We start from the raw sequence: 15,468 nt of genomic DNA, 5'->3' as shown, positions 1-15,468 counted from the left end.
GCTATGTGATTAAATGATCTTGAAGGTACCTTTCAACACAAAGTTGTATCATCTGTGATCATTGCATTTTACAAAAAAAGATTAGGAATGGCATATTAATATTAATCATTTAAAAGTGTTTCTTACTGCATAACCCTAAAATATATTAAGCAGCTCTAAGAGTATGTCTCTTCTTTATGCTTTGTAATGGATATCAAACTGTTCCTATTTGAGGAAAAATGTGGTGGGGGTGTGTGATAGTAATTGGTGGAAAGTACTTTAAAATTTATTATATCGAGAATAGTCTGTGTTTAAGAATAGAGTTTTGCTCCAGTAAAAAAGTGAGCCACAAACAAAACTGTCTTCAAAAGCACTGTAAATGTCTAATGCATATAAAACTTTTCATCCATACTATATATCAAATTAAGACAACAATGAGTTATGCTTCTGCCTATCAAAATGTAAAAATTTTTTAAATGATACTCATTTTTGCCAGGGGATATCAAGAAACATGCTCTCAGAACAGTAGGAATAAACTGGTACAACTGTTCTGGAGGGCAGTTTTAAAGTCTCAAAATGCTAAACTTTCGGACCCTGTATATATCTCGGAAGACAAAAAATACTCAGATTTCTACATAGTAAGATTATGAGTCACTTTAATTTTCTTCTCTTCTTTTTTATGTTTTCTGCATTTTCTATATGCACAGAGACTTTTTCAATTGCAAAAATGTATACATTTTTTTAAGAATGTGGACTTGTCTTTAATAAGTATATAGATGTATTTCCCTTCTCACCTGCATTATTCAACACTACCTTGCTTTTATTTCTGAACAGGTCTTCAGAAAAGGTTGGAATTTCAACAACAGAGGTAAGTTATGCTTTCTGAAAGTGACATTTCTCCAAACTATATACACTTTCCATTCATTTTTCTCTTTTATATAATTCTTCATTTTTTTGTTGTTTTTGTTTTCTGTTTTTTATTTTTTGCTAAGTAATATGGTCTTTGTGTTTTACCAGGTGTGATTTGGTACTCTAGAAATACCTAATCATGTATTGTACTATAAAGAAGGGGCTATAAATATTTTTTATATTTCAACTAAATTTTATTTGTTTTATAATTTTTAGAATAAAAGAACACTGTAAAATACTTGTATTTGTATTTGTGTTTTAATTAAAAAAGTAACATTTGCATGACAAAAATGTGGAGTAACCAAAACACTTGTATACTTCTTATGGGCACATGAATTGGTATCGTCGTCGCCATATATAAAAACCAATTACAGCCTTATAGCCAAGAAAAGGAGTTTGGTATGAAGACATTCTGTCACTGAGAGCCATTTTAAGTACAGGAATATCACCAAACAGATATTCTTTGATACTTGATACTTTACATCAAATACGATATATACTGTATGTTTATGTTTGTATATGTTTGTTTTTGTTGTGTATATCTGCATATGTATCTATAATCTCAAACACGCTTTATTTTTTCCACTTCCAGCACCCCTACCTTCTTTTTATACACATTGGATATTGATCTCTTTTTTAAGTTGTGGTATGTTTATATGGAATATTCTACAGCAGTGGATATGAATGAGTTAGTTATATACAATAACATGGATAGTATCATAATGTTTAGTAGGGGGGAAAAACAATTTACGGAAAAATATATGCAGTAAGATTCCATTTATATTTAATTCAAAAGCGTACAAAATTGAAGAATATATTATTTAGAGTAACAGGCATATTCAGACTAAAAAGAATAGCAGAGGAATGATAAACACAAAGTTTAGGATGACAGTCATCTCTAAGAGGGGAAGAATGTAATGGAAATGGAAAAGGATATACAAGAGACTTGAAAGCTAATGGTAACAATGTTCTTTTTCTTAAATTGAGTGCTTAAGAAAGGTTATATCATAGTTCTTTCTTATATTTTATAAAAATCCTTTTATATTCCATTTAATAAAAACAATATTTAAAGTAGGATACAGATATGGGTAAAATTTGCTCAATGCAAAAGTTGATGATTGAATATGTAACTCCCCTCCCGTCCGTCATCTTCCCAATCCCCATATCCAGAGACCATTGCTATTTATTAATGCTTATACGTTTTAAAAGCCACTTAGCTCTAAGATATTTTTAAGTTATAAAAATTGGTTTTGGTAATTTATTTCATCTCAGTAATTATAGATTGTTCTTAACTGGAATAAAATTAAATAGACAATATACATACTTAGTAAATAAATATGAAGTTGGATATTGTTCTTTTTTTACTTTTCATTTTGAAATAATTATAGTCACAGAAAGCTGCAAAGACAGTACAGAGAGATCCTGTGTATCCTTCACCCATTTCCCCAGTGGTTATATTTTATTTATAGTACAATATCAAAGCCAGGAATTTGATATTGGTACAATGTGAGTATACAGTTCTGTGTCAGTTTATTACATGTGTATATTTGTGTAACCATTACTGCACTTAGGATGCAGATATGTTTCATCACTGCAAAATCTCCCTTGTGCTTGCTACCCCTGTATAAAGTCACACCTGCCACCTCTCCTCGTCATTCATTATCCTAGGCAGCCACTAATCTGTTTTACAACTCTATAATTTTGTCATTGAGAATGTTCTGTAAATGAAATCATATAGTGTGTGACCTTTTGAGATTAGCTGAAAGGATTGAGATCCACCAGGTTGTTGCATGTATCAATGGTTTGTCCCTTTTCACTGTAAAGTAGTATTCAACAGCATGGATTTACTCAGGCTGTTGAGTACATATCATGTGTAACAGCATATCAATTGATATCTTAAGCAATCCAAAGAAAAATTTGATGTAGTCTCAATATTTGATGATTTTATAATCTCACAGAAGAGACATGTATATGAAGGGATGACATGTGAGGTATTGATGTTTGTAGAATAGACCTTAAGTGCTACAAGAGTTTGGAGGAACAAGGGAGACACACGATGACCATGAGAGCACTGCTACCTGGAATAGCAGAGATAAGTTTCAGGGAGGAGATAGAACTTGTGCTGAGCTTTGAAAATTGGGAGAGATTTACATAGGTAGATAGAGGAAAAATTGGGAAGGCATTGTATGTTAGGCAGTTGTATGAACTAATTTTCTGGGAGCATTGAAAGACTGGTGTGACCCTTGTGAACATTTCAGTTATAGAATGTGGGAAAGGTAAATCTGGGCCATACTTAATGAGCCTTGAATGTCATTTTAAAAAGTCTGGGCTTTAACAATTTGAAGAAAGACATTTAAATACAACTTCAGTTTTTGTTTGTCTTACAGTTGTGTTCTCCAAGGTTTTTTGCTGCGGAATTAACAAAAGCTAAGTGATAGAGGGGTGGAAGAACGTTTGGAGGAAAGCGACTTAAGCACAGAAAGTTGTTAAAAGGCGATTAGGATATCAAAACATAAATAAGACTCCAACAAAGGGACAGCGTTGATAGGAATGGATGGATGAATATGACAACTACTTAAGAGTTGTTTCCTGTTGTTTTTTTCTCTTCTTTGAGTGTAGATCACTTTAGTACAAATGATTTGTGAAACTGAGTTATTCTTTTGTTGTATATGCTTGTTAAAATTTAAAAGCTCAAATCTTATAACTCAGTACTGTAAGGACGGTCCAAGCAGCTCTCTGATATCCAACACAAATGGAGGTGGTATGAATTGCTGGCAATTGAATGATCTACCACACTTTTTAAAGGAAGCATGCTTCTGAGGTAGTGATAGATAGGAGTTAGAGAAATGGCCTGTTGCTGGGAAGCTGGGATTCAGTAGGTACTGTGCTTTAGTAATGGGGCAGCCCAAATCCAGAAGGCGTAATAAATGAAGATTGTCTCAGATCTAGCTGTAGATGTTGTCTACAGGCACATGCTTGGTTTCCATTGCTTTATCCCCAAAGCCTGATTAAGTGCTAGGGGAAGGACCTGGACCATAGACAGTACTGGGAGAGAATCATATATGACTTATATATAAATATATATAGGTAGATATATCTATAACTATACATATCTATATAGATATATCTATACTAAACATAGATACACTAAATGAGGTTTTACTAAGAAATCTTTCAATTTAATTTCTCTAGAGATCAGATCCTCTGGTAGGTGCTATATCATTCCTTTAAACTTATGACTTAATAGCAGTTTAACTTATTATGGGAGTTGATAGCTTTCAAAAATTCAAAGTCCAAGACAGTTTTGTTAAAGACAGATAAAACAGAAGGCTAATCACTGCTTGCAGTTTTGGTCAGTGTAAGAATGTTAATCTGTGATCTTTGTAATTAATTCAAACAAATTACATTGAGGTACAGGAGTCATTAGTGTGTAATTTTACTTAGGTTAATTTAGGGGAGATATTCACGGAATTAATTTGTTCAGTGCTTCTGATTTTCCTACTAATGAACAGTTATTGAAGCATAATTGATTACTTACACTTAATTTGTAGGACAGTCGAAGGTGTCTCTATAATACGCATAAACTGTTCTTTTTCTTTTTTTTCAGTTTTATTGAGATATAATTGACATTGACAAACAGCACTGTATAATTTTAAGGCATATAGCATAATGGTTTGATTTACATATATTGTTAAATGATTACCACAATAGGTTCTGCTAACATGTAGCTTCTCATATAGATACAATAAAAAGTAAAGAAAGAAAATATGGGAAAAAAATATTTTCCTTGTTATGAGAACTTTTTTACTCTCTTAACAACTTTCCTATACAGTAAGTGGCAGTGTTAGCTGTAGTCATTGTGTTGTATGTTACGCCCCGGCACCTATTAATCTTCTAACTGAAAGTTTGTTCCTTTTGACCACCTTCCTCCAGTTCGCTCTTCCCCCTCCTTTAATTGCTTTTGATTAGAGGTTTGTTTGTTTTTTTTAGTTTAAAATCAGAATTCAGTTTAAAAGATATATAAACTTAACATATGTGTATTTATTGAAGAAAAGCCAGAACATGCATTATTCAACCTTCATTCAGCAAATGATTACTCTTGCCAGGCACTGTTTTAGATACGGGGTAAGTAGTGGTAGACAGAACAAACAAGGTCCCTGCTCTCATGGTGCTCGCTTTCTAGTGGGGTAGGGAGGAGACGAAAAAAAAATAAGTAAATGAGCTAGTTTCAGATAGTGATAAGTGCAAAGGAGGAAAAGAAAATAGGATAATGTGATAGAAATTTAAGGGGGTGAGACTATTTTAGGATGATCAGGGGATGCTGTTCTGATATAATAACCCTTGAGCTGTGGCCCTAAGCATGGTAAGGAACCATCCAGTTGCCCCAAGTGTAATTGTGGTGTTTTAGTGGGATTAGGGAGGGGAGAAATGCAGAAGATGTCAAAGATGTAGGCAGGGGCCTGCCATGATAAAGTTTGGATTTTATCTAACACTTAAAATTCCATGAAATAGTTTTTTTTTTCCCTAGTAGAATCTATATAAGATCGGTAGTATTCCCCAAATGCTGGGAGGAATTCAATGAAACAACTTTTCAGCTTAAACATATTGGAAGTCCTACAGAAATTTCTCTAGCATATTGTATCTTTAGCATTATAATAATCCCTGGAGTAATTGTATCCTAATACTTCATAGAAGTGCTACCTTAATACGTAAATACATCCTTATGTGCCTTAGGTCACTTACTTGATGAAAAACTGGGTGTAGCAGCATTCTTTAACAAGCTCTGTGGTGTGCACCAAGAATTATGAAGAGTTCTTTTCTCAGTATAAGGAGTCAAAACAACTTAAGATGGAGAAGAATGTGTTAAGATTTGCAAATGTATAGTTGTCTTATTTTACCCAAAATTTTTCCAGCAAAAATCCAGTATCCATTTCTACCTTCTCTAACCTCCCAAATATATATATATATGTACGTATGTGTATATAAATATATACGTAGATATATATGTATTTTTGGTGGGTTTAATTTCATTCACCTGTTACTATTTTGGGTACTTCATTTAATTTCTTGTTAAGTCTTGATTCCTTTTATCTAAAGCATATAAAGTTTTAAAGAAAATAAGTGTCTAAATGTGTTTTTCTGAATTATTTACTTTTGTATTTATGCATATTTATGGACCAATACTTTGGGAAAAATAACAATTCTGTTATTGTTGCTTAAATCACTAATCCTTTTAAGCTACAAAGGTACTTAGTGGTTCTTATCTTCCTGTAGAGTTTTTTAAGATTAAAAAGTTGAACATTTTTATAGAGAAATATTCTGTTGCAGTCGAAAATTTAAAAATTGATGACTGATAATCTTCGTAGGCAAACCATATTGTCCCAGTTGGCATAAAATCTCTGGGCATCTATCAGTATACAAACATCTAAGCCCTTTATGCACTTTTGATTTATCAATGCTATATTTTCTAATTTGTACTTATTTTAAACAGAGTTTTAAATAAAATATATGACTTGGTGTTTGTTTCTTTTGTTTCAAAACAGGAAACAGAGAACACTGCACACAAAGCTGGAAATGAGTCAACTGTACAAGAATTGAAACAAGATGTGTCTAAAAAGGTTGGTAAGATAGAGTGGCAATATTCATTTAGCAGTTGTTTCCATATTATATATTTTTAATTTTTATTTATTTTTACATGGTATATTTAAAGTGGAAAATTTTCTATATTCTTTTAATATGGTGCTCTCTACATGGTGAATGTTCAGTAAATGGTCCTTGAATCTGTTGAGTTTGTGATTGAAGATGCATCAGGCTTTTTAGAAGTCATTTAGTAATCGGTAACATCCTTGAAAGAGTATTTTTATTATTAACTTTATTGGGGTGACACTGGTTAATGAGATTATATAAGTTTCAAGGGTACAGTTCTGTAATATACCATCTGTACATTGCACTGTATGCTCATCACCCAAATTTCAGTCTCCTCCTATCCCTATATATCTGACTCCCTTTGTCCTCTTCATCCTCCTCACAGTCCCCTTCCCCTCTGGTTTGAAACAGTACTTAGAAAAATATTTTGTGATGGATCTTTATTTTTTATGCTTGTAGTTTTATTAAAATAAGTATAACTACTCAAGGTTACTACCAAAAGTTAATGGTGTTGAAGAGTTTAGTGCAGCAAATTCTGATGTCTTTAGGAGTTGGAAGTTATAAGAATTGATTACTCTGATAGTGCCTTTGATACCTTTTAAAGAATTGATGTTATTAAGCTTCAGACTTTGTATTACTAGAAGAGACTGAGTAGAAGATAAACATTTTGACAGTAGGGTAGTTCACAGTGTCAGGATAAAACCCAAGGAGAAAAGGGATGGTGTGTTTTCATTCATTTATGTTGAGTGTTTTCTGCACCCCAGGCAATGTTCCTGCCAGTAGGTTTCCAAAAACCAACAAGATGATATGTTTTCTACTCCAGAGTTTTTCAACAACTACACTCTTGACATTTGGGCCTGGCTAATTCTTTTCCTTTTTTAAATCCTCACCTGATAATATGTTTGTTGATTTGAGAGAGATAGAGAAAGAAACATCTATCGGTCGCCTCCCCTACACACCCTGACTGGAAATGGAACCCTCAGCCTTTTGGTGTATGACATAATGGTCCAACCAACTGAGCCACCTGGCTGGCTGATTCTTTGTTGTGAAAGGAAGGGGAGACTGTTCTGTGCATTGTAGGATGTGTAGCAGCATCCCTGGCTTCTACCCACTAGATGCCAATAGATTCCCCCCACCCCGTCATGACAACTAAAAATATCTCTATACCTCACCAAATGTCTAGGGAAGGGTGCCGAGTAAAATCACCCCCAGTGGAGATTCATTGTTCTACCCTGATGGACTTTAAAATATTAATTTTATTTTAATGTTGATCACGCTTTTTTCTTTAAAAGGAAAAATTTTCTTTTGGGGAGAAATGGTGTATTGTGTATCAGTATGAATGATGAGTGGTACCTTTTTTAAAAAAATCATGACTTGTCCACTCGTCGTCGGCAGCCGTCCGTCTCGAGAGACGATGGTGTAGCTTCTTAAGAGTCTATCTGCACCGCCGAGAATGGCTGTGCAGTCCGACTCGGGAGTGACTCGGTATCTGTCTCCTCCCGTGTTGAATTGACATCTTGCGATGATGCTGGAGTGTCCTCTCCAGTGAAGCTGAAGCTACAGAGCCTGGGCAGGGTGATATGGAGGGTCTGCTGTTGCCCATGCAGCAGACCCCCCCTCTCTTCGCAGCTGAAGGATCCAAGGGAAAGACGGAGTCAATACAGCTTGGCTTCAGGTGCGCCGCAGGAGTTGCCGGTGTTGACTACAACGTCAAACCGCCTTAGGGACTCCGGCTCCGGATTTTCTGTCGGGGTTTACTCCCTTAGCCTTTCCCCTGAAGAGGTATGCCGCAAGGCAGCGGAGGTTTTTTGGAGTCAGAGTTTTCCTTCTCTGATGTACCCTGACTGGAAGATCGAACCAGCGACACTTAGCTCGCAGGCCGACGCTCAATCCACTGAGCCAAACCAGCCAGGGTATCAAGTAAATGTATTACATATGTATCTAGCCGTTTTTATTGGTGAAAGCTTGAAATGTTTCTACTTTTTCCACTAGAACTTTTTTTTCTCTTTTTAAGACTATATTTTTCCTTACGGTAACTATCTATAGTTAGTAGAAGAAAAATGGTGATTTTTAAGGAGAGCTTAGAACAGTGGTTCTCAACCTTCCTAATGCCGCGACCCTTTAATACAGTTCCTCGTGTTATGGTGACCCCCAACCATAACTAAAGCATAGTGATTAATCACAAAAACAATATGTAATTATATATGTGTTTTCCGATGGTCTTAGGCGACCCCTGTGAAAGGGTCGTTTGATCCCCAAAGGGGTCGTGACCCACAGTTTGAGAACCGCTGGCTTAGAAGCTGAAAAAATAGTGAGTAAACACCACAGGACAGACAGTGAGGCTTAAGACTCTAGGTATAACTTTTTAAGTTCTAGCCTTTTCAGTCAAATTAATTATCATACATTAATGATAAAGGCTGTGGAGGTTTACCCTGGACCAGGACACAATCCCTGCTCCTAGTAGCTTACATTTTAGTAGAGGAGGAAACTTTTGGGTTGCCAAAAACATTTGTTTAGTTTTTTCCCTACGATGGCTCCAATGGTGCTTAGTTGTCTTTAACGTCATCTGAAATAATTTTGTTAGATTGTATTGCGACAGCTGCCATATCAGCATGCATTTAAAAAAAAAAAAACTTATCAGAATTGGTGAATTTTGTGTAGCCACTTTAATATTGAAGATGGAAGAAAATAAGCCACATTTTCATCATATTATGTTTTATTACTTCAAGAAAGGTAAAAACGCAACTGAAACGCAAAATAAAAAAGATTTGTGTTGTGTATGGAGAAGATGCTGTGACTGATTGAATGTGTCAAAAGTGATTTGCAAAGTTTCATGCTGGAGATTTCTCACTGATGATGCTCCATGGTCAGGTAGGCCAGTTGAAGTTGATAGCGATCCAATCGAGACATTAATTGAGAACAATCAACATTATACCATGCAGGAGATAGCCGACATACTCAAAATGTCCAAATCAATAAAATCATTGGTGAAAATGAAAAATGTGTTTTTTATTTTATGGAAAAAACTAAATGGATTTTTTGGCCAACCCAATAAATACAAAACTGAATGTAACGTAGTAAGCTTAGAAACTATTATAAGAACACAGAAGAGTACTTTGCTTCCTTTTTGGAGTTAGAAATCAGGAAGACTTCATGGAGGAAGTGGCATCTGAGCTGGTTTTGATGAATGGGTAAGATTTGGGCAGGCAGAGATGGGAGAGGAAAGGCATAGCCAAAGAATGACACAGAGATGATGAATGTGCAAAATGTTTGAGAATGAGTCTAGAGACCAAAGTTAAGGCCAGGTTATAGGAATGCCTTATGTCATACTAAATTTTCTGGGTTTTATTTTATAATCACTGGGAAAGCAGTGAGTTTTTTGAAGCAGAGAGGTGATGTGAAACAGTTGCTTTAGCATGATCATCTCCATGTTGGTTTTGATTCTCACTGTTCTGTTGCTCTTTCCTTCTTTGCTGCCTCCTAAAACCCAGGGAAAAAGTACAGGGGTGGACATGGTAAATAAGTGTTATGGGGGAATATCAAGAGTTTGAAAGCATGGGCCTTGCTTCCAAGGAACTAATTATCCTGTGTTGAGAAAATATTTATACAGAGCTAGCCTCTATACTACCTTGTATTTATATTATAGTTCATACACTAATGAACAGTAAGAATGATAGGAGTTCAGGGAAAGGAGGGATTGTTCTCAGATAAGAGATTAGGGATGATTTATGATTTTCCTTTTTTAAAAGATTTTATTTATTTTTAGAGAGAGAGGAGGGAAGGGGGAGAGAGAAACATCCATGTGCCTCTTGTATACCCCCAACCAGGGACTGCAATCCAGGGACAGGACCTGACTAGGAATCGAACCGGCAACCTTTTGGTTTGTGGTACGACACCCATCCCACTGAGTCACACCAGTGAGGGCATGGCTTATGATTTTCTACCTCATTCTAATCCCTCCAATGGTATGGGCCTTCCAATTATGCATAGTTCACCTCATGCTCACTATGCCCACTTATATCCCACTCATTTTCAGCAGTTGGCCTTGTTTCCTGCTGCATATAGACTTTAGAGGCTAAGAAGCCTGAATTCACTCCTTTTCATCATCTTGTATTCCTCTTACCTTCCAGCTTGTTTTCATCTTTAACCTCTTTTTCATGTAATTGTTGAGAATTTAATTTTATTTTCATGTCCAAAATAGTGTGGTATAATATAAAGAACTGTGGGGTTTTTTTGTTTTATTTTGTTTTTAAAGAAAAACCTGGATTTCAGTTTTGACTTTGTAACTTACTAGCTCTGGAACCTTGGGCAAAATTCTTAATACCTTTACCTCAGATACTTGCTTTCATAGAAAGGAGGTAATCCAGCCACCTCACAGGGTTTGTATGATGATTAAATAATGTGTGTACTGAATCTAGTGTATAGTAGACCCTCTCCTGTCTTCTCCAGAACTTGGTTACCTTCCTTTCCTTGGGCTCTTTCCCCTCAGTTTATAAAAATGCTGGGTCACTTTCTTGCATCCTCCCATTTATAGGCAACTTTTTGAAAACCATACACTGTGCTGTCTGTGTCTGTGTCTTCGGTTCTTAGTCATTCTTAAACCCACTATGATCTGGCTTCTGTTATCACTAAGACACTTAGTGCTGCTCAGTAACTGCCTAATTGTCAGATTAGGTAGATTCTCATTAATATTCCTCTGGTGAAAATGATGTGCATCTAGGATTATATATTTCAGTGTTGAGGAAAAGTAAGAAGGGAGATGCTGGGCAACCACAAATGAATATTATTCCACAGCAATAACATCCAGTTCAAGTTAGTATGTGACGCATTCTGTTATCTTTCTGGAGCTAAGGTATTGCAAAAGCAGAACTCATCCATGGTCGGGCATGGTGGAGAGAGAAGTGTGGGCTACGAGGTTTTTTGTGTCAATAATGACAGGACTGGGTAGAAAGTATATTTTCTTTTAAATGTTGGTAGAATATATAGAAAGCCTATCTGTATTATTTTAGTTATAGATGAGAAATAAAAGGGGGGAAAAAGCAAAGTGAACTGGATGTTTGAACTTTTCATGGTCCTGCTATCCCTCGGAAAAGTGGGCCATTGGGTGTATTCTGTTTAAGAACAATAACTTCCTTGTATCTGCTGGCTTTTCCTGTCATAGGCTTGAGCTAAGCAACTTGAATTCTTGTAGTAGATGGTTTTGATTTTCATGATTTTGTTAACTAGGCTTAAGTCAGCAGGCTGCTAACTACAACTAACTTGGCATAAATATGTAAATGAACTATGACATGAAGAGTCTGAACGTAAATTTAGGTTTGAACTTTAGTTTTTTAAAGATTTTATTTGTTTATTTTTAGAGAGAGGGGAAGGGAGGGAGAGAAACATCAGTCGGTTGCCTCTCACATGCCCCCAGCTGGGAACCTGGCCCACAACCTAGGCGTGTGCCTTGACTGGGAATCGAACTGGTGAACTTTCGGTTCATGGGATGGCGCTCAATCCACTGAGCCACACCAGTAAGGGCAGGTTTGAACTTTATTATACAAGGTTGGTTGAGCTTTTGTGATTACATGTCCTAACACAGATTCACTATATAATGGTTAAGAGTACAGATTCTGGAACCAGACTCCCTAGGTTTATGCCAGATTCATACATCACTTACAACCTTTGTGACCTCAGAAAAATCATTTGGTTCCTCTATGCCTTAGCTCCTTTCTTTGTATAATGGTGATGGTAAGAGTGCTACCTCTTGAGGTTGTTGTAATGATTAAAATATGTAGTGTTAAGAACATTGCCTACCACATAGTAAGTACTATATAAATGATTAGTTATTATTATGTTATTGTAAATGGCTTCATTTTTTTTTAAAAAACTGCTTTTTAACTTTTTATCAGATTATTGAAAGTATTATTGAGGAGAGTCAGAAAGTACTAGAGCTTGAAGATGACTCTTTGGATTCCGAAGAAAAAGGACATTCTGATCAGGCTACTGCCAGTCCAGTCATGGTTGAAAAAGATCTTAGCAATATACCTGGACTGTTAGCTATAGATGAAGTACTACAGGAAGATTCCAAAACGATAGAGAGTCAGCATGCATTTGAAGAAATTGAATCAGAATCAAAAAAAGGTTTTCCTTCCGATGACACCTGTGAGAAACCAGTAGATGAAACCACTAAGTTAACTGAAATAAGTTCAACTGAGCAGCTTAATGTGCCTGAAACTGAAACTGAAGTATTGAACAAGGAAGCAGTGGAAATCAAAGAAAGTGACATTCTAGAATCTGCATCCTCAAGCTCCTCATCTGCTAAAGATTTTGCTACCATGGAAGAAATAGCTCCTGCCAAACCCCCAAGACAGCTTACTCCAGAACCTGATATAGTGGCAAGTACAAAGAAGCCTGTTCCAGCACGCCCACCCCCTCCAACTAATTTCCCACCTCCTAGACCACCACCTCCATCTCGACCTGCTCCACCACCAAGAAAAAAGAAAAGTGAATTGGAGTTTGAGGCTCTTAAAATGCCTGATCTCGATGGCAAGTACTAATTAAGAAATAAGTATTTTTGTGGGGAAATTTTTGAGTTGAATTTGTGTAAATTTCTGATTTTGTTTCAATTTATGTTATGTAAACTACATTGATGACTGAGTTGTAAAAGTTATTTTAGTAATAAAAGTGAAAATGTTTACATTGATGATTAGTTACAGCACTGTAAATAAACATTTCAGTACACTTCAAACTTTCAAATCTGTTACCATTGGAGAGGCAGTGTGGCATGGTATAAAGGATATGGGATTTGAGAGTTAAGATTTGAATTCAAGTCCTAGATCTCTGTTTTTTTGTTTTTGTTTTTTACTTTGTAATTGCTAAATTTATTGGACTCTAGGTCTCTTAATGTTTCAATTTTACAGCCTTGAGCAATTTAAATACCTTGTTTGAACCCTCCTTTCCCCATATATAAAACGAGAGTGATAAAACCACTTTCGTCACAGGATTGTTATAAGAATCAGACACATAAAGGTCAAAGCACAGTTTAAGCTATGTATAAAGTCTTATATAAGTGTTTGCTATTATCATTATTATTATTGCAGTTCCCAAAGAGAACACATCTGATACTCTAACTACGAACATGGCTTCAGAGGGTACAACCAAGGATTCTCAGCCTTCTCTTGATTTGGCAAGTGCTACCAGTGGAGATAAAATAGTTACTGCCCACGTAAGTTGGTGAATTAGTGTTATATTTGATATAGGCTTTATCAGCTTTCTGCAACTTGCTGGTTTGTTGAATCTTCTTTCTTCTCCAGACCTAATATTTCCTTATCCCCCAAACCTGGCCTCCTTAAATCCCTTGTCATCTCTGCTGCTGAGTAGCTGGGTGGCTCCAGGAAGCTATTTAACATCTGAATCTCAGATACCCCATTGATAAAATGGAGGGGAAACCTTTCTTGAAGGTTTCTTGCAAGGATGAGAGTGTACCAAGTACCTAACCATGAAGTAGGCATTCAAAGGTGACAGATGCTGCTATTTGTAATATTATTTTATTATAAACACCAACTACAATTTTCATTTACCTGAACTATAGTGAACAAAATTGGGGACTTTTATTTTTTTATAACTTCCTTTTCCTAATCATGAAAAAAAACTTCACATACTATGCTATATATATCTGCATATGAGGCAATTGGAATGGATTGATAATGTGAATTTTTACCAAATTCTTGAACTTGAGGGTTACTTATGTGATAACTGTGATTAGGGCAGGTTAGCAAACTGGGAGATAAGATACTTTAATAGTCTTATCATAGCCTTGGAGCAGAGGTTGGCAGTGGCCTTCTTTGGTAGGGTCCTCAAGTTAAGAATGGTCTTTACATTTTCAAGGGTATTTTTTAAAAAGAATACTTGACAGACACTATTTGTGAAGCAAAAAGCCTAAAATATTTACTACCCATCACTTTACAGAGAAAGTTTGCAGACGCCTGCTTTTGAAATATCCACACGTATATCCTTGATTAATGGCAATCTTTGTGCTACCATTCTACTAGTAGAGAACTGCTTTTGGGTCAGGTTCAAATGGCACATTTATTTGCTTTCAAGACTACAAAGACATTATTGCATAGGCGGCAATAGTTTTGATACCTAATGTTTTTCAGAATACTGGGTGTAATAAAGGGCTGGAATGGAGTGTTCCATTTAAATTTTCATAGATTCCATTATCTGAATAATGGATTTTTTTAGAACCATGTGTGGTAATGAATAATTGAATATTTATAGAAATTGATTCAGTCTACTTTCTGTTTTTAAAATTACAATTTTAGGAAAATGGAAAAGCACCTGATGGGCAGACAATAGCAGGTGAAGTGATGGGCCCTCAGAGACCTAGATCCAACTCTGGGAGAGAGCTTACTGATGAGGTATAATTACATGTTTTTGTTCTTAAAAACTAAATAAAAAAACTATAATGGGAAGATGAAAAAATTCTGAAGATGAATGGTGGTGATGGTTGCACAGCAACCTGAATGTATTTAATGCCACTGAATTATACAATTAAAAATTGTTAATATGGTAAATTTTATATTGTGTATATTTTACCATGGTTTAAAATTTTTTTGTTTATCGTTGTTAAGCAAAAAAAAGCATTATGTAGGAAAAAAAGAAAGTGAAGATTGTCTTGGGTTTTGTTTTTTTAATATGTTGGAGTTTGCAACTTCGACTCAAACTTGCCCTTTCACACAATTATACGATGCAATAAATATATTGAAAGCAAGATCTGTATTATATAGGAAGTGGGCTTAAAAAGAATTTCACATTAGACATATGTATATGTTTTTATACTTGTTAGATGATGTGTGGTACGTACATACTTAATACTTCTTACCAGTAAAATTTAGTATATCTATTGGTCAATTTATTCAGAATAAAGTTTTAAAGCAAAGTCTTAGTTTT

The 15,468-nt window shown here is 35.4% G+C and overlaps 1 protein-coding gene across 1 annotated transcript in view; it reads left to right on the top strand.

The window, feature by feature from the left end:
- The window catches only part of WDR44 (WD repeat domain 44), an 89,412-nt gene that overhangs the window by 29,779 nt on the left and 44,165 nt on the right, over positions 1-15,468 (top strand). Inside the window, exons 2-6 of the mRNA XM_090264845.1 lie at positions 814-847; positions 6,432-6,506; positions 12,426-13,062; positions 13,617-13,741; positions 14,841-14,936. Of these exons, the coding sequence (XP_090120971.1) occupies positions 814-847; positions 6,432-6,506; positions 12,426-13,062; positions 13,617-13,741; positions 14,841-14,936 (967 nt within the window). The remainder of the gene's footprint in view (positions 1-813; positions 848-6,431; positions 6,507-12,425; positions 13,063-13,616; positions 13,742-14,840; positions 14,937-15,468) is intronic.

This window comes from Furipterus horrens, unplaced genomic scaffold, assembly GCF_987537825.1.
Source record: "Furipterus horrens unplaced genomic scaffold, mFurHor1.1.pri manual_scaffold_17, whole genome shotgun sequence".
NCBI classification, from domain to species: domain Eukaryota; kingdom Metazoa; phylum Chordata; class Mammalia; order Chiroptera; family Furipteridae; genus Furipterus; species Furipterus horrens.
This window is presented reverse-complemented; position numbering and strand designations above follow the sequence as displayed.